Below are 15788 nucleotides of genomic sequence, written 5' to 3'. Positions count from 1 at the left end.
AAACTGACTGCTACTAATTTCATGGCAAACTGAAGACAATTCTGAATTGACTCAGATGATGGCAGGGCAGCAGCACTCTCTACAGGGACCATTTCAGGGGAATCACCATGTTGAGCCAAGTCATGGTAAATGGACTTATTCATGTCCTCACAATCACATGGTTGTTCTAGCTGATTTCCAATAGATACATCATTAGCATGGCTTTCAGCCTTCTGCTCTGGTGTTGATATTTCATTAGCAGGATTATTTGCAGGCCCTAAATGGCCGTGGTTAAAATGGGCAGTAGCAGATTTCTGGGATACCGCACTCCCAATCCTTAAATTTGGGACAGTTGCTGCAACTGCACCCACAATTCACACATCTTGGTGATAATTCACTCAGGATGTTGTATGCATAACCACAAGACAAACTTGCTACTTCAAGCAAAACGATGAAAAACAAATTCCAACTACAATGTTTGGGGTGAATCATGAAATGTGTTGCGTTCTGGAATTTAAATCAATGTGATATCACCCAGCAGTCATTTCTAACTGGTTTGCAAGAAATGACATAGAGCAAGTCCTTACCAGTAGCCTGAAAACGCGATACAGATTGGTGGCTGACATTGTTGCTAGCCGGAGTAGCTGGGCTAGTTGGGCTAGCTGGTTCCCTTTCAACACTTTTTGCATCTAGAAGCAACAAGGAGATACAGATTATACTGTGATGATGAATCAACCCAGAAATGGCATCTCATGGGATTCAAATCTCAAAGTTGAAACATAGCTTTCTACTGCATTATTCAATTCATAATTTTCTCATTGATACAATCAAAAGGCATACATACCTTCTTCATCAAAATCGCTTTCAGTGTCTTTTTCGTCCGCACTGAACTCGTCCTCCCTAGGCTTGATATTGAGCCATTTTTTCATTACAATAGCAGGCCAGAATAACTGCAGGCATGTACACCGGAGAAAATAGATTTCAAGCCAACTGTCCATCTGCATTTATACAATTAAGATATCGGAAAAAGTGGAAAATGAGCTCCTAATCACACTGCACACAGAGTTCAAAAGCCTCCATGCCTCAAATTAGAGATTGCATACGGCAAACAAATACCTCTCCACGCCTTCTCCTTCGGCCCTTCATTTTGGCAGATACGCATTTCTCATCCGATAGGCTCATGGGGAGGCTTAATTTTGCCTCAAATATTTTCCTCGGCCTCTAAAAACCCTAGGTAAACTCTGACAACTAGAACAATAATTGAACCTCCTTTCATGTTTCAAAGATTGCAGCTCTCATTTATCGTCATCAGAAAACAACTTAAAACGGCAGATGACCATCCACGGGTGTTGGAAACGGGCAATTTTATGAGCATAACGGAGGTTCGAATCTCACCGGTTACATGGTGATGATTAACGCTTTAAGTAAGGAGTCAGTCGATTTACTTGATTATTATTACAGTTTATTGAGATCAACGTTAACCTATAGCACTTTTAAGTAAATTATTACAGTGTGCTGGGATCAACTTTGGTTTATGGCAATTCAACAGAACTGTGAAGAATCTTGTTTCTCGGGCTTTGAGAAAACCAAAAAGAGGGGTGCATTTCCAGAATTTCTTTGATAATGATTACTGATATTGTGATTAATTTTGAATTATGGCACTTTCAGAAAATTATCACCATCTGCGGCAATCAATTTTAATTCATCGTACTTCGAGAATAATATGAGAAATGACACAAAATTTCCTGCCCTGCCCTAATAGATTAATAAAAAAAAATATGACTCTTGAAGCTGAAATTCCGGCATTGCAATAGCCTTAGTGGTTTTTCTCACATCTGAAACTGTAAATCAGCATTAATCTTACGAATAAAAACCTAAGCTTAAACTTCGCAGAATCGCAAACCCAGAACGATCGTTCTTAAGGTCAGCATAAATAGAAGTAGGCAGAAGCTGAGATCGTGTGACTTTTCAGATTTTTCCTGATTACTTTAAGTGTTAGGTTCTCGGTTTCCTCGTTGCAGAAAATGGCTAAATTTTGGCAGGATCAGCTGGATTGCATGAAGAATTTTGCGGAATCTTTTGTTTTCAGTCATCTCGGAATCATGAGCTTCATAGAAATAGTCACGGAGAAAAGGCAAAGATAGGAGTGTAGGCCAACTGTTTGACAGAAACTGGGTGATTGCAGCACGGCAATGCGATTTGTCGGACCAAAAGCTGTCAGACGGAACGGAAAATGAAAAATCGGGAAACCGGAAACCGGTCTTTCTACGACCGGCGATCGGGATTCGACTGACCGTGGAGCTGTTTACGTGTCCGTTGAAGTGGTGGCGGCAGTGCTTGTCACCAGGTTTATGATACGAAAATTTGAAGCTGACGTGAATGTGATGAATGTGACGTTAGCCATTTTCATGGAATTTGTTTTGCCGGGGGTAAAAAGGCATTTTCATGGAATATGTTTTGTCGGGTAAAAATGCATAGTAAATAAATAGAGAAATGAAATATTTATCTCAATGCATGTCTTACAAAGAGGAGGGAGTTAAAAAATTTTATTATGGAGAAGTTTTGGATATGGGGAAAAGAGTTGGATAGAAAGAAGAATTCAATTCCATTTGTGATCTCCAACAAAAAGAGTATATTGGCTCTAGCATTCGGTGGGGAGCAAAGATTTTTATTGCTCAATTAAGAACTAACTCGCATCAACTTCGGTGTGAAACACGAGGGTGGAAGAGACCTAAAGAAGCTTGGGAAGAACAGGTGTGTACTTTTTGCACTTCTAGAGCAATGGAATCGGAAAAGCATTTCATTTTGGAATGTGATGTTTTCAGAGACATCAGGGACACTTATGGCAATATGTTAATGTCAAATTTTTGGCATTGTCTTTTAAGTGAGGAGATTGGTAGAAGGTTCGGTCAGTTCATCATCAATTTGAGTAAGAAAAGGATTGAATTGCAAAAGACAAAAAAACCAGGGAGGTTGGTAATCCCATAAACTATTTTTAGTTTCGTGGATGTTAAAATATTATTCATTCATTCAAATAGCATAAAGAGGTGACTTTTTTGAGTTTTTCATTAGAATGTGTTGATATAGGTTTTAATAAGATTATGATGTTTTTTTTTAATTTCTATTTGATAAGCATACCTCATACCACGAAAGGGGAAAGGAACACTAAAGAAGAGGAGGTTAATTTTTTATTATATGTAAATGTATTGAATGCAAAATTAACAAATCATTTAAAATAAGTGTTAGAAGACAGTTAAGCCCCAAGGCTTAGCTCAGTTGGTCAAAATCAGTGCCTCGCCATTGAGAGGTCATAGAGTCCATTCTCCCCGAAGCCCTTGGGGTCAGGTCTTGCAGTAGGCCTAGGGGCGTCAGCGCAAATTTTTTTGTGGACGTAGCGCCACCCGTTGACTAGGTTGTCCGTGAACCACTCTCAAAAAAAAAGTGTTAAAAAAAAGTGTTAGAAGACAGCTAAGTGCCTCCCAATGAAGTTAGAAATTATGTTTTAGAAAAAATCAAATAAAACATTATAGTTTGAATTGATCAATGTTGAATTAACAATGATTAATAAGCAAATGGAATGATATAGTCTTTCTTTGGCAAGAACTAATAAATTGATGTGTGTACACATTTACAATTCTACTCCTCCATAAATAATGGTGGGAAATAATTCATTGTAAGTGTATTTATTTACATGGTATTCCTATCCATTTTTTATACAATGACTTGCTTAAATTATGATGAGAATTAACTGATGGTAAATATGTTATTTACCTAAGTGTGAATTAGTTTTAAAGATTTTAATTTTGGATGGTTTTCTTGTAAAACTTAAGAATAAAAAATCGCTACATAATTATTTAAAAATCATGTATGAATATCACAACAATATTTAGAAATTATAGGATAAAATATGTGGGACAATTATCCATATGGCATTATATTGCACAAAGGCTACCATCAAGTTATGGTCCAATCAAATATTTGAAAAAAATATATATTTTTAATGATATTTGAAAAAAATTCAAAGTTAAACATTATAGATTTCATTAGTCAATGTTAAACTAATTGTGGTCAATGAGCAAATCTATTGCTAGAGTCATATCTATTCAAAGTTGAACATTATAGATTGCATTAGTCAATGTTAAACTAATTGTGGTCAATGAGCAAATCTATTGCTAGAGCCATATCTATTCAAAGTTAAACATTATAGATTGCATTAGTCAATGTTAAACTAATTGTGGTCAATGGGCAAATCTATTGCTAGAGCCATATCTATTCAAAGTTAAACATTATAGATTGCATTAGTCAATGTTAAACTAATTGTGGTCAATGACCAAATCTATTGCTAGAGTCATATCTTAGCAAGGACTAATAAGGCCAATGTCTATCATGTGACAAAATGTGGTCATGTTATCAAATATGGAATTGGAATTTGAGCAAATATCCACTATTGATATAACCAATTGTGTAAACTCTAAATCAAACCTTTTTTTCCATAAAGCATTGATAAATAGTTTAAATAGTTATGCAAACCAATAATAATGTGTGCTTGGAAAGATAAACTATGTATAGTGTGCTACTAAGGTAATATATTTATGACATGTAAAATGTATTACAAACATGTTTACCTACCAAATGTATTGCAAAGCAATTTGTTTACCATGTTGAACTTTGAATTTCTTTTATTTTGCAATTTACATTTTGTTGTATTTTACACTTGTACAATACGTGTAATACTTAATATCAATCAAATGGTTTCCTCTTGTTTCATGTACATTAGATTTTAACAAACAAAATCTTCTTCATAAGTATTATATCTTAATTTTTTGTTAAAATGATTAAAATCAAATCAATTATACATATCCATTCCATAAATTATAGAATTAGATCAATTATTACCTCGATTGAGTTTCCATAATTTAAATTTAATTACCAATAAGTAATACGTGGATGGTATAGAATATCCACAAAATATTTGGGTTTATAGGCATGTCTATTTTGGAATAGGGCTTCCAAAATTTTAATTTAATTATCAATAATTATTAGTTGGATGGTAGATATTTAACCAACATAAAATATTCTACAATATTCTTAAGAGTATACCCAAAACAATAGTTGAGTTTTATTTCTAAAGTAATTGTGCCTATTTTTTCCTATGTTATATATACAGTGTCATATGAAATGCATTATGAAATTTTGGGCATATAGTATTGATAAGCCATAGCATTAACCCATGGTATCATAATAAAATTATTTGGATATTAAAGTCTCCACGATAAAATGAGAATAAATTTCTATAATTAAAAATTTTATTACATATTTTTAAAAATAAATACTTGGTTATACGGCATAAAATAACAAACAAAAAAAAAAAACCGACATTCGCGGATAGCAGCCAGAGATGGCTATCCCCACTGTTAGTTTGACACCTGAGTTTGATAGTTTTTGCCACCTTCGAAAAAAAAAAAAAAAATAACAAAAAAAAATTGAGTTTATAACTACAGTCAATTATATTCTTCAAAATTATAAATTTAAACGACATTATATTATATTATAATTAGATTAAATTATAATTAATATTATTGACCAAATATAAGGTTAATGAAACATTTTCAAATTACATCCCCTCCGATCAAAATGAAAATTAAGAATGGTCTTGACTCATGGATTGGTTTTGATTTCAATGTGAGTGAATTTTAATAATTCATATTCTTGGCAATCATATATGAATCACATTGTTTTATTTTTCATACAATGGGTACCTTTCTGCATTTTCAAAATATCGTTAATGCAGATATTATATAGAAAATAGGTAATGGATTTAGTATTAGAAAATTGGTAGATGTTTTTTTTAATCATGGAAAATTATATTATAATTTAGTTTTTGAATTAGTAGAGAGGATACTTAAGGATAGTTATTTTTAATTATTATTGGTAAATGCAGATTGGTTCATTATTGTTATTAAAAAAAAATGCTATCTGGAATTATCTGTTAGGGATAGACCTTCACTCTTATCAGATATCTATGGGTCTTGAGCCATTAACATGTTTCCTTACATCTCCCGGATGCGGGTGCAGAGTAAACGTGTTGAGGGTATGAGCCGTCACGTGGGCAAGTGGCAGGCCCATGACGAAGGGAGGTACCCGGTAAGGCGGGTTATTAACCCGCATGCAAACCGACGGCTGAGGGCATTAATGCCCGTCTTCTCAGCTCGCGTGAATCGCCTGGCAATCGGTGCCATGGAGCATTTTAAGGGGGAGGTGTTTGTATTGCAGAAGAATGTCGTATGGCATAGCAGCGATGCCCTGCTGAGCTCAGAGAGGCAAGAGGAGGTGTGCATTCTGCCGGTTGCAGGGCAAGGGCCAAGCACGCCCTGCAATTCCGCTGAGATTGGGTCTGTTCTAAGAGCTAAGGAAGCTCCAGGTGTTTGCGTGAGGGTGCATCTGGAAAATTCAGATATGCAGAGGGAGAGGCCGCGTATGTGTAGCAGACGGGGGGGAACCAGAGGAAGGGCCTTCACGCAGAGGCAAAGCCATAATTCGCCCTCCTCTTCCATTGAAGTCACGTCAGTGCCTCAGAGGTTCCATGGCAGCAATGAGGAAGGTGGCGAGCAGGCTGGTAGAAGCATTCGTTCAGAGGAGGGTCAGTCGGAGCAACCAACGCTCAGGTATAGGCTCCCATGCCCTCAAGCCAATTCTACTCTGGTAATTTCCATCAAGATTGAGCCGGGAGTCTCACAAAGCGAGGAGGCAGAGAATAACATTGTGTGTGAGGCAGAGCCAGCACCGGATTGGCAGCGCTACAGCAGAGAGGACTCCCCCATTGCGTGCCTTCCGGTTGATGCGGTTCCCAGTCGTCAGGCCCCTAGACGCGGGTTTGGAATTGATATCGAGCGCCCAGTCATGGAATGTGTCCCTGCCGCCGGTCCTTCGACGCTTGCTGGTCCAAGCAAGCCAGCACAGGGAGGGACCTCAGGAGAAGCCATCCCTCTCTCAGATTCAGAGGATTCTCTCCGTTTCGGATGCCGCATAGAGCAGGCGCCTTACACCACAGATGACGAATGAGCCCGCTCTCGGTAACCTTAGCTGCATTTCTTGGGTTGTCTATTCATGTTTCCGCCAACTGGTATCAGCTTCTTTGTCTATGTGTCGGCTATAATTGTTCATGTTTGTTCTTTGTCTATGTGTTGTCTTTGTCTGGGTCAGTCCGTGGCCCTGGTGTCTGTTCAGAGTCTATGTGTCTTCAGTGGCTATGTATCAAATTCCAATTGTGGCTTTTGCTCAATTTTGGAACTGTAATCAGGGCAAGAAGAAGGCTGATAGGCAAATCTACATAGCCTTGCCCATTGTACTCCATATGTATCTTTGTTTTGTATGATAATAGAATTAGTCGTATTCAGAAAAAAAAAAAAAAAAAAAAAAAAAAAAAAAAAAACATTTTTCCTTACATCCTAGGAAGATAGACTCTTAGTGATGCTTAGGGATAGACCTTCACTCTTACCAGATATCTATGGGTCTTGAGCCATTAACATGTTTCTTTACATCCTAGGAAGATAGACTCTTAGCCGCATAATAATATAAGTTTTAATAAGATTATAATTTCTATTTCAATATAGAAAAATATATTTAAGGTTAAAAGAAAATTAATACTAAATTAATTTTTTCAAAAATTTTACAAAAAAAAAAAAAAAAAAAAAAAAAAAAATTATTAAAAATAAAATAAAAAATATCATCTTTTGCTTACTAAAAACATTTGATATGGGCGATTAAAAACACTGTAAAATCCGCTGCGCGCGCCTCCCCCTGGCCATGACAGGCCTCTGACCTCCCCGCCGCCCCGCGCCCTGCAGCCCTGCTGCAAGGCTCTGCGCCCCTGCCTGGCCTCAGGCCCTCGTTCCCTTTTCCTCCCCTCCCCGTTCTTTCTTGACCCTACCCCGAGCCTCTTCTGAGTTATCCTTTGTTCAGTTCCGCTTCTGCGCCTAGCAGCGCTGCTGCTAGGTCGCCCAGTCCTTTTCTCCCCCGCTCATGGCGGCCATGGGCCCTTCTGGACCGGATCAGGATGACCTCATGAAATCCTTTGCCTCTCTAACCCAGGAGAACTCTTCGGAGAGAATCAGGCCCGTCACTTCTCGTTTCGTTAAAAAAATGGATGAGGTTCCAGAAATCCCGCTCCCCCCAGCCCTTCCAAGGAGAGCGGCGGTAGCCCTTGCAGACAGAGGCCTAGTGGGCCAGTTCACGGGCTTATGGCCCTCCCCTCGCACTGTCCAGCGATGGGTGGAAAGAAATTGGAACTCGATGGTTCAAGGTAAGATAGCAATCCGCTTCTGTGGAAGAGGGTTCTTCACCTTCCTCTTCGAATCCGTGGAAGACCGAAACTTAATCTTCAGGAATGGCCCATACTTCATGGACACAAGAGGCCTTTACCTGAACAAGTGGACCCCCGACTTCGACCCGGAGATGGACGTTCCTAATGCTGTCCCTGTTTGGGTCCGGCTCCCGCATCTGCCCCTTCACTGCTGGGGGGACGAGTCAGTGAAAGCAATTGGAAATGGAATAGGGAAGTATATCGACAGATCAGAGCCTAAGGAGAACATGCATGCATGCGCAAGGATTTGTGTCGAAGTGGATCTAGGAAAAGGATTGCCAGAAGCCATCAAGCTTAGAGTCGATCAATGGACGCACCTCCAGCAAGTCGACTACGAACAGCTCCCCTTCAAATGTAAGGTATGTCATGAGTACGGTCATTTCGCTAATAGATGCAGTAAAGCAAAGGCAAATCTCTCTGAATCTAACACTGAAACAGCAGAAGAAGTTTGGGAAACTGTAAAGAAAAAGAGATCTATCCCCTCACAAGGAAACAACAAGAACCCTCCTGCAGCCCCCATCCCCCCCTCTGAACCAGGCCCGTCTTTCCCTTTATCCTCTAATCAATTTGAAACCCTTTCTGACACTGATCCTCCCTCCCCCCCCCCATCCCCTAGAGCCCCCCCCGTGATCCCCTCCTCTCCCCCGCCATCTTCCCCCCACCCTTCCTCCCCTCCTCACACAATAGAGAGAATATTAACCAGGAACAAGTCTAAAGAAAGCAACACATCCGTAGAACCCCCAAGAAAAGTGGGAAGGAAATCAAACAAGGAGCTGAGGGATGAGACGGCAGCAAAAGAAATGACCACAGGGATTCAACAACCAATGGATACCTATCTGGACAAGATGAAAGGAAACGGGGAAAAAGGGAAAGAGAAAGGAGGTACCCACGCCAAGATTATTAAATGATGAATCTGGTCTCTTGGAACTGTAGGGGGATGGGCTCCTCCCTCAAACTTAATGCAGTCCGCGACCTCATTAAATCCGAACAACCAGACTTCCTCCTCATCCAGGAGACCAAAATAAGTGAACAAGATTTCAAAAATTCCCTAAAAAATAGCAGAACTCATGAAGGTATTGCAGTTAGCGCATCTGGCGCCTCAGGTGGCTTAGGTACCATTTGGAACAATCAAAAATGGAACCTCTTAAATCAAAGGCAAAGTAGCTGGTGGATTCGTTCAGACTTGCAGAACACGGCTAAGACAGAGGAATACACTCTCTACAATGTTTACGCTCCCCCTCACTACAGGGACAAGGATGCTTGCTGGAAGTCAATTGCGGCAGATCTCCTGGAGACCCAAGGCAGAAGCATTATCCTAGGAGGAGACCTGAACCTCATAAGAAGCGTAGAAGAAAAAATGGGGGGCAACTTCTTGGCGGATCCCTCAAGGGAAGCCCTAGAAGAAATTATTCTAAACCACAACCTGATGGACTTCCCTCCTCAGAATGGGCGCTTCACCTGGTCCAATAAGAGAGCAGGCCGAAACAACATAAAGGAACGATTGGATCGCATCTTGATCCAAGACAGAATAGTTGCCAATTTTGCTTGCACCAAAAGCCTCATCATCCAAGGATACTTTTCAGATCATAAGCCTGTAGCTCTAAAATTGGATAAAGGAGCCAACCTGGGCCCGCTTCCATTCAGATATAACAGAGCATGGGACAACCAGGAAGAATTCCGAGCTCTGATAAAAGAACAGTGGGCAACAGAGATTATAGGATCTCCGCACTATGTTTGGGAAACCAAAATAAAAATCTTGCGCTCAGCCATAAAGCAATGGGCCAAAACTAAATCTATAGAGGAGAAAAGAGCTAAATCAACGCTCCAAGATAGGCTCACGCAGTGGGAAGAAGAGAAAGACAGCAGACAAGATACGGAAGAGGAGCAACTCAAAGAGACGGAACTCCAAAAGGAGCTCTACAAGCTGAACAGAATAGAAGAAGAAGAACAAAGGCAAAAGTCAAGGTGTCTATGGCTAAAGTCGGGAGATAAGAACACCTCCTTTTTCCACAACAATTTGAAAATGAGGAGAGCTGGCAATAATATAGACAAAATTATTGTGGAGGGCGTAGAATTAAAAAATCACAAGGACATAATGGAGGCCGCGTCCGCACACTTCCAAGATCTCCTTACCGCGGAACAGCAAGACAGCGATGGCTTGGAAATACTGGACACCATGGAAAGTAAAACCTCTGAGGAGCAAAATTCTGAGCTGGACAAAGAGATCACTGTCGAAGAGATTGAGCAAACGATTCGCAACATGGCCTCAGACAAAGCCCCGGGGCCAGATGGCTTCACTGTGGATTTCTACAAGAATCACTGGGACATCATCAAAAAGGATTACATCAGAACAGTTAGAAACTTTTTCCATAAAGGCAAGATGGGAGGTGGAATGAAATCCTCCTACCTAGCCCTCATCCCCAAAGAGCTCAACCCTCTCTCTTTCAACCGATTTCGTCCTATCTCCCTCTGTAATGTCTCCTACAAAATCATAACTAAAATCCTTGCCAACAGACTCAAATCTATTCTCCCCTCCCTCATCTCTGAGAGTCAAGGTGGTTTTGTTCCTAAGAGGCAAATTGCTGACAATGTTATTCTCATCCAAGAAGCTATCCAAAGCAGTATCTCCAGGAAAGAAAAAGGCATGATACTGAAGTTGGATATGGCCAATGCTTTCGATCGAGTCAATCATTCCTTTCTTCAAGCCGTTCTCAAAAAGCTTGGCATATCTGAGCTGTTCATAAGCAGGGTGAGGGAGTGCATTTCAGGCAATTGGACTGCCCCCCTCATAAATGGAAGACCAAGCCCAGCCTTCAAAAGCTCAAGGGGCCTGAGGCAAGGGTGCCCACTCTCTCCCTTCCTCTACATTCTTATGGCGGAAGCCTTTAGCTCGAAGTTGGAAAACTTGAGGAGGAAAAAAGAAATAACGGGGATTGAAATCGTCAGAGGGTCGAAAGGAATAAATCACTCTCTGTTTGCGGACGACACCCTCCTCATAGGAGGTGCATCTTGCATTATGGCGAGGAGATTTAAAAAAGTCTTAGATCTCTTCCTTCTGGCCTCTGGTGGCAAGCTAAACAATAATAAATGCATGCTATACGCATGGAATGTCCCCAACCACTTCATCCAACGCATATCTCTTATCATGGAAATTCCAGCTCAGCTGAATTGGTCCTACTTCATGTATCTGGGGCTTCCTTTGGCCAAAGAGACAATCAAATCAGGGATCTGGGCCAAAATCATTGAAAAACTCAGAGGCAAATTACAGTTGTGGGGAGTGCACTGGTTAAACTTAGCAGGCAGGTCGACCCTAATTAAGTCCATCCTCACCTCTCTCCCCATCTATCAGTTCGCTATTGCTCTAGCTCCTGCCAGTATTCACAAACATATGGAACTAATAATCCGCAGCTTCCTGTGGCAAGGAGGCAAGCAGAATACCAAGAAGTTCAGCTTGGTTAAGTGGGACAAAGTGATCCTCCCTGTGGAAAAAGGAGGGCTGGGAATAAGGGTCCCAAGGCTAGCTAACCTAGCATTGGGCTTCAAGCTCATATGGCGGATTCTAAATGAAAAAGAGGCATGGTGGACTTCCATTATAAAGAAGAAATACATGAATGGCCAAAACAGTAACATCCTCACTGAAAACATCATAGAAAGACAGGGCACCCCTACATGGAACTTGATCAAGAAAACGCTCCCTCTCTTCAAACCTTTCATCTCGTGCGCTCCAGGGAATGGCAGGGAGGTAAATATATGGAATGACAGAATCATGGGGACCCAAGCTAGAGGCACGTTCCACCATCTGCATCCTCTCCATCGGTGGATGTCTGAAGCGAATTACAACTCCCTCTTCGACATTTCTCTATGGGACCAGGACTGCTGGGCAGGCTGGACCCCTCTCAATCTCCCCATGGACCTAGCAAATCTTTGGAATGAGCTCAAGAGCTCTCTAAGTGGCTCAGCTCCCATCAACAAAAGGAAGGAGGACAAGTTTGTTTGGGATCCAAATGGTGGAAATTATTCAGTTAAAGAAGGTTACAAAGCCCTCCAGGTTATCTCAGAAGCCAACAATTGGCCTTTGTTCAAGGCTGTCTGGCGCCCTGAATGTATCCCTAAGATAAAAATTTTTAACTGGACTCTCATGCATGGCAAAATATTAACTGCCGAGAACCTCAGAAAGCGTGGTATACAGGGTCCTTCTATGTGCTGTTTGTGTAGGCAAGCTGAAGAAACCATCAACCATCTCTTCCTAGAATGCCCGATTTCTAAATCATGCTGGCATCTCTTTTCTGGCACAATCTCCTCAGATATCCTCCCCACTCAGATCTCGACTCTTCACAAAAACTGGGTCAAAAGAATTCACCATCCTAAAAAAGGAAATCTGATAGTGCACAGGATCTGGAATAGCATCCCTGCAAACCTGAGCTGGCAAATTTGGATTGCTCGCAACAAATGCATCTTTAACAATGAAAAACCCTCCATAACAGGTATAGTAGCTAAAACTATAGCCCTCACAGCTGAGTATTTCGAAGCAATAGGGGTCAACCAGAAAGACATGGAGGTTGTGGATGACAGGCTTAAGGAATGGCTGAGAAAATTCAACCTCAAACCAAGTCCTTATGTTTATATCCGAGAAAGAAATGATAGACATAACTGGAAGCTGCGTGGTACTGAAGAGGAAATCAACAACTAGTTAAAAATCCAAAGGAGGCCTATCCTGTACTTCGATGGGGCATCAAAAAAGAACCCGGGACAGGCAGGGGCAGGCGGGATCATAAAGGACCAGCAGGGGAATACTATGGTTTCTTTCGAATGGGGTCTAGGCCGTCTGTCTAATAACAAAGCAGAGGCCTATGGCCTTCTTCTGGGCACGTCCATTCTAAAGAACCTCAGCCTCCAAAACCCCCTCATCTTAGGTGACTCAGCCATAACAATCGCAGCAATGTCCACTGGGAGAGATTTCAATCAACTGGCCCTCAACAACATCAAAATCCGAATTTTGGAGAATGTCAAAGATTTAGGTGAGGTGACCTTCAAACATATCCTCAGGAACTACAATAAAGATGCTGACCAGCATGCTAACCAAGCGGTTAGAAGGAAACTGGGTCAAGTCAGAGAGAACAATGCCATCTACGTCAGAGATATTCCGTAGCAACAAGCCTTCCGCCGTCCTCAGTCACTTCAGGAAGCAAGTATATCCGAGCGTATCTCCTCCTAGATCACAAAGCAGCATCATCGGGCTCCTAAGCGGATCTCCTCCTCCTCGGGCCTCCAATACAGTCACCCTTCTCAGAAATTGTATGATCTCTCGTCCCTTCGAGGCAGATACTCTCTGCGTTACCAGAAGAACCCATACCTCCCCCACGAGATATGTCAGCAGGGTAATCATCGCCCTTGACTGTGTCCTCCTTACTCTCGGGCATCTTCAGCTCCTCTCCTTTAGCGTCATCGACCTTCTTCCCTCTTTAAATATTGGTCATCTCCCCGACTCCCATTCAGACAGTGATCAAGTCTCACGAGCCATCTCCTCCGGGCGCATCGTGGATGATTTTTCTCCTCCAAAGTCTCGGCCCTCCAGACCAGATCTCAGAGTAAGAATCTCCCGTTCCCATTCTTTTCTGTTGTCTTTTAACAGTGGTCCTTTTTTGTTCAGCAGCGTTTTGAAGCAGGGAAGGAAAGCCCGCTCTCTCCTAAAGCTTCAACTCCTCAGAAGCCTTGTCCCTTCTGTCTCGATCCCTGGCCTCCTCATCTTCAGCACGTCCCTTGGTTTTATTCTGAGAGCCCCGCCCCTCTGTCTTAAGCCTCAGCACTCCCGCAGTCAAGCTCTCAACACAGCAACTCCAGCCTCTTTAAACATCAGTGAGCCCTCTGTTTTCATCCATCAGGCTATCACGATGGAGGACAAGCAAGGCCAGCCTTCTAATCAGGGATCAAACAAAGACCCTCTGGCGAATCTCTTCAGCAACAAAGAATGCAATATGTGCAAGGCACATACCATAATGATCAACAGCATTATAAAACAGCTTAAGGAACTCACAGAGGACTATCATGCTGATAGAGAATCCAAAAGAAAGAAGCTGGGGAAAAGAAAGAAGGAAATTGAAGATCTGAAGGACCGCTGCATCCACATGGAGGCGGTAATTGACCATCTTCACACTCTCACCGAAAGCAATCAGGCAGAAGCATCGACTAGAGCCAGCGCCCAGAAGGATGATTCGGTCACTCCACACTTTCCGTGATTTATGCATTGTAAATTTGCTTGGTTAGGAGGATCCTATGTAAGGCAGTATAGCCGCTTAGTTTCAATTTCGTTTTCAATCAAGAGAAGCAAAGAGGATAACGGGTCTGCGAACCCGATTTTGTGCCTCTGCTCCCATACCCATCCTCATTATGTAACAGCACTTCTTTCAGAAAGTTTTTTTAATATATGAGTAGCCGACATTGTAAAAAAAAAAAAAAAACATTTGATATGGGCATTCAAATCATTTTGTACTTACTAAAATTTAATGAATAAAAAAATTGAATAACATATCTTTCATATATTTATTATTCTTTATGCTCTTCACATTTCGTCAAGTCTTAAAAATGGATATGGGTGGATGTTTCGAAAAGTCGACTATGATAACCAATCGTATGTGTAGATCTTCCTCAATCAATCAATACAAAATATTATAATTGTAATATGTATTATTAAATTATAATTTTAAATATATAAATAAATTTAAAATTTTAAAATTAGTTTAATATTATAGTTTGGATTAATTTAATTTTAAACATGTGCTAAAATTACATTTAAATAAAATATATTAAATTTGTATTCCATGTTTTATTAAAATAATTATTTTCTAATAAAATTATAATAATTGATTCCATAAATAATTATATATTTGATATGGTTTTATGGGTTTAAAGTTTTAAGAATAATTTCTCCTTGCAAAGTAGTTATGGAATCTTTAGTGAAACATAAAATCAAGTTGCAAAGTGTAAAAGATGAAATAGGGACCCTTGGATAATAGATCAATAAGCTCTAAATTTTAGTTAATCAACTCCAAGAAGGATGGCTTTTTTTAGAGAACTTGACCAATCAAGTCACTAATAACTTGTTGGACTTAAATAACCCTTCAGTAAAACATTCTATTTTGGGCAATGCAGAATGCCCCTTTCTCATAAATAGTATATATGTAATTCCTCAATTTAGGATTATGTGATCCATCTAATGTGGTTCATCTTCATGACAAGATGAAGAATCATATCATGGCATTAGATTAAAAAGATGAAGAGAGATGTTTTCTAGCCGTTAGAATATAACAACTAGTTTTGACTAAAGAAATATCATTAAATAATAAACAATTTGTTTAATTAAAATGAAGTAACAGATGGAAATTAGTTGTAAATAAAGAATTAAATTAATTTTGTTATTATCATCATTTCAATCAAAATGAAGATCAAT

General features: G+C 40.3%; 1 protein-coding gene across 4 annotated transcripts in view; it reads right to left on the bottom strand.

Moving 5' to 3' along the window:
- LOC149182903 (type I inositol polyphosphate 5-phosphatase 2-like) overlaps positions 1–2205 on the bottom strand; it is a 128735-nt gene extending 126530 nt beyond the window's left edge. For 2 of the 4 annotated variants that reach the window (XM_089416994.1, XM_089416992.1), the window contains exons 1-3: positions 1096–2202; positions 824–977; positions 567–668 (exon numbers count right to left, since the gene is read on the bottom strand). In XM_089416994.1, the coding sequence (XP_089273120.1) occupies positions 567–668; positions 824–977; positions 1096–1161 (322 nt within the window). In that variant the 5' untranslated portion in view covers positions 1162–2202. Of the gene's footprint in view, positions 1–566; positions 669–823; positions 978–1095 lie in introns of all 4 variants that reach the window. The other 2 variants (XM_089416995.1, XM_089416993.1) reach the window with 2 other exon arrangements.
- Between the last annotated feature and the right edge of the window lie 13583 nt (positions 2206–15788).

The sequence above is a fragment of the Pinus tabuliformis genome, chromosome 3_2 (assembly GCF_031772625.1).
Source record: "Pinus tabuliformis cultivar Carrire ecotype Pingquan chromosome 3_2, CPIR1, whole genome shotgun sequence".
In the NCBI taxonomy this organism is placed as follows: Eukaryota; Viridiplantae; Streptophyta; class Pinopsida; order Pinales; family Pinaceae; genus Pinus; species Pinus tabuliformis.
This window is presented reverse-complemented; position numbering and strand designations above follow the sequence as displayed.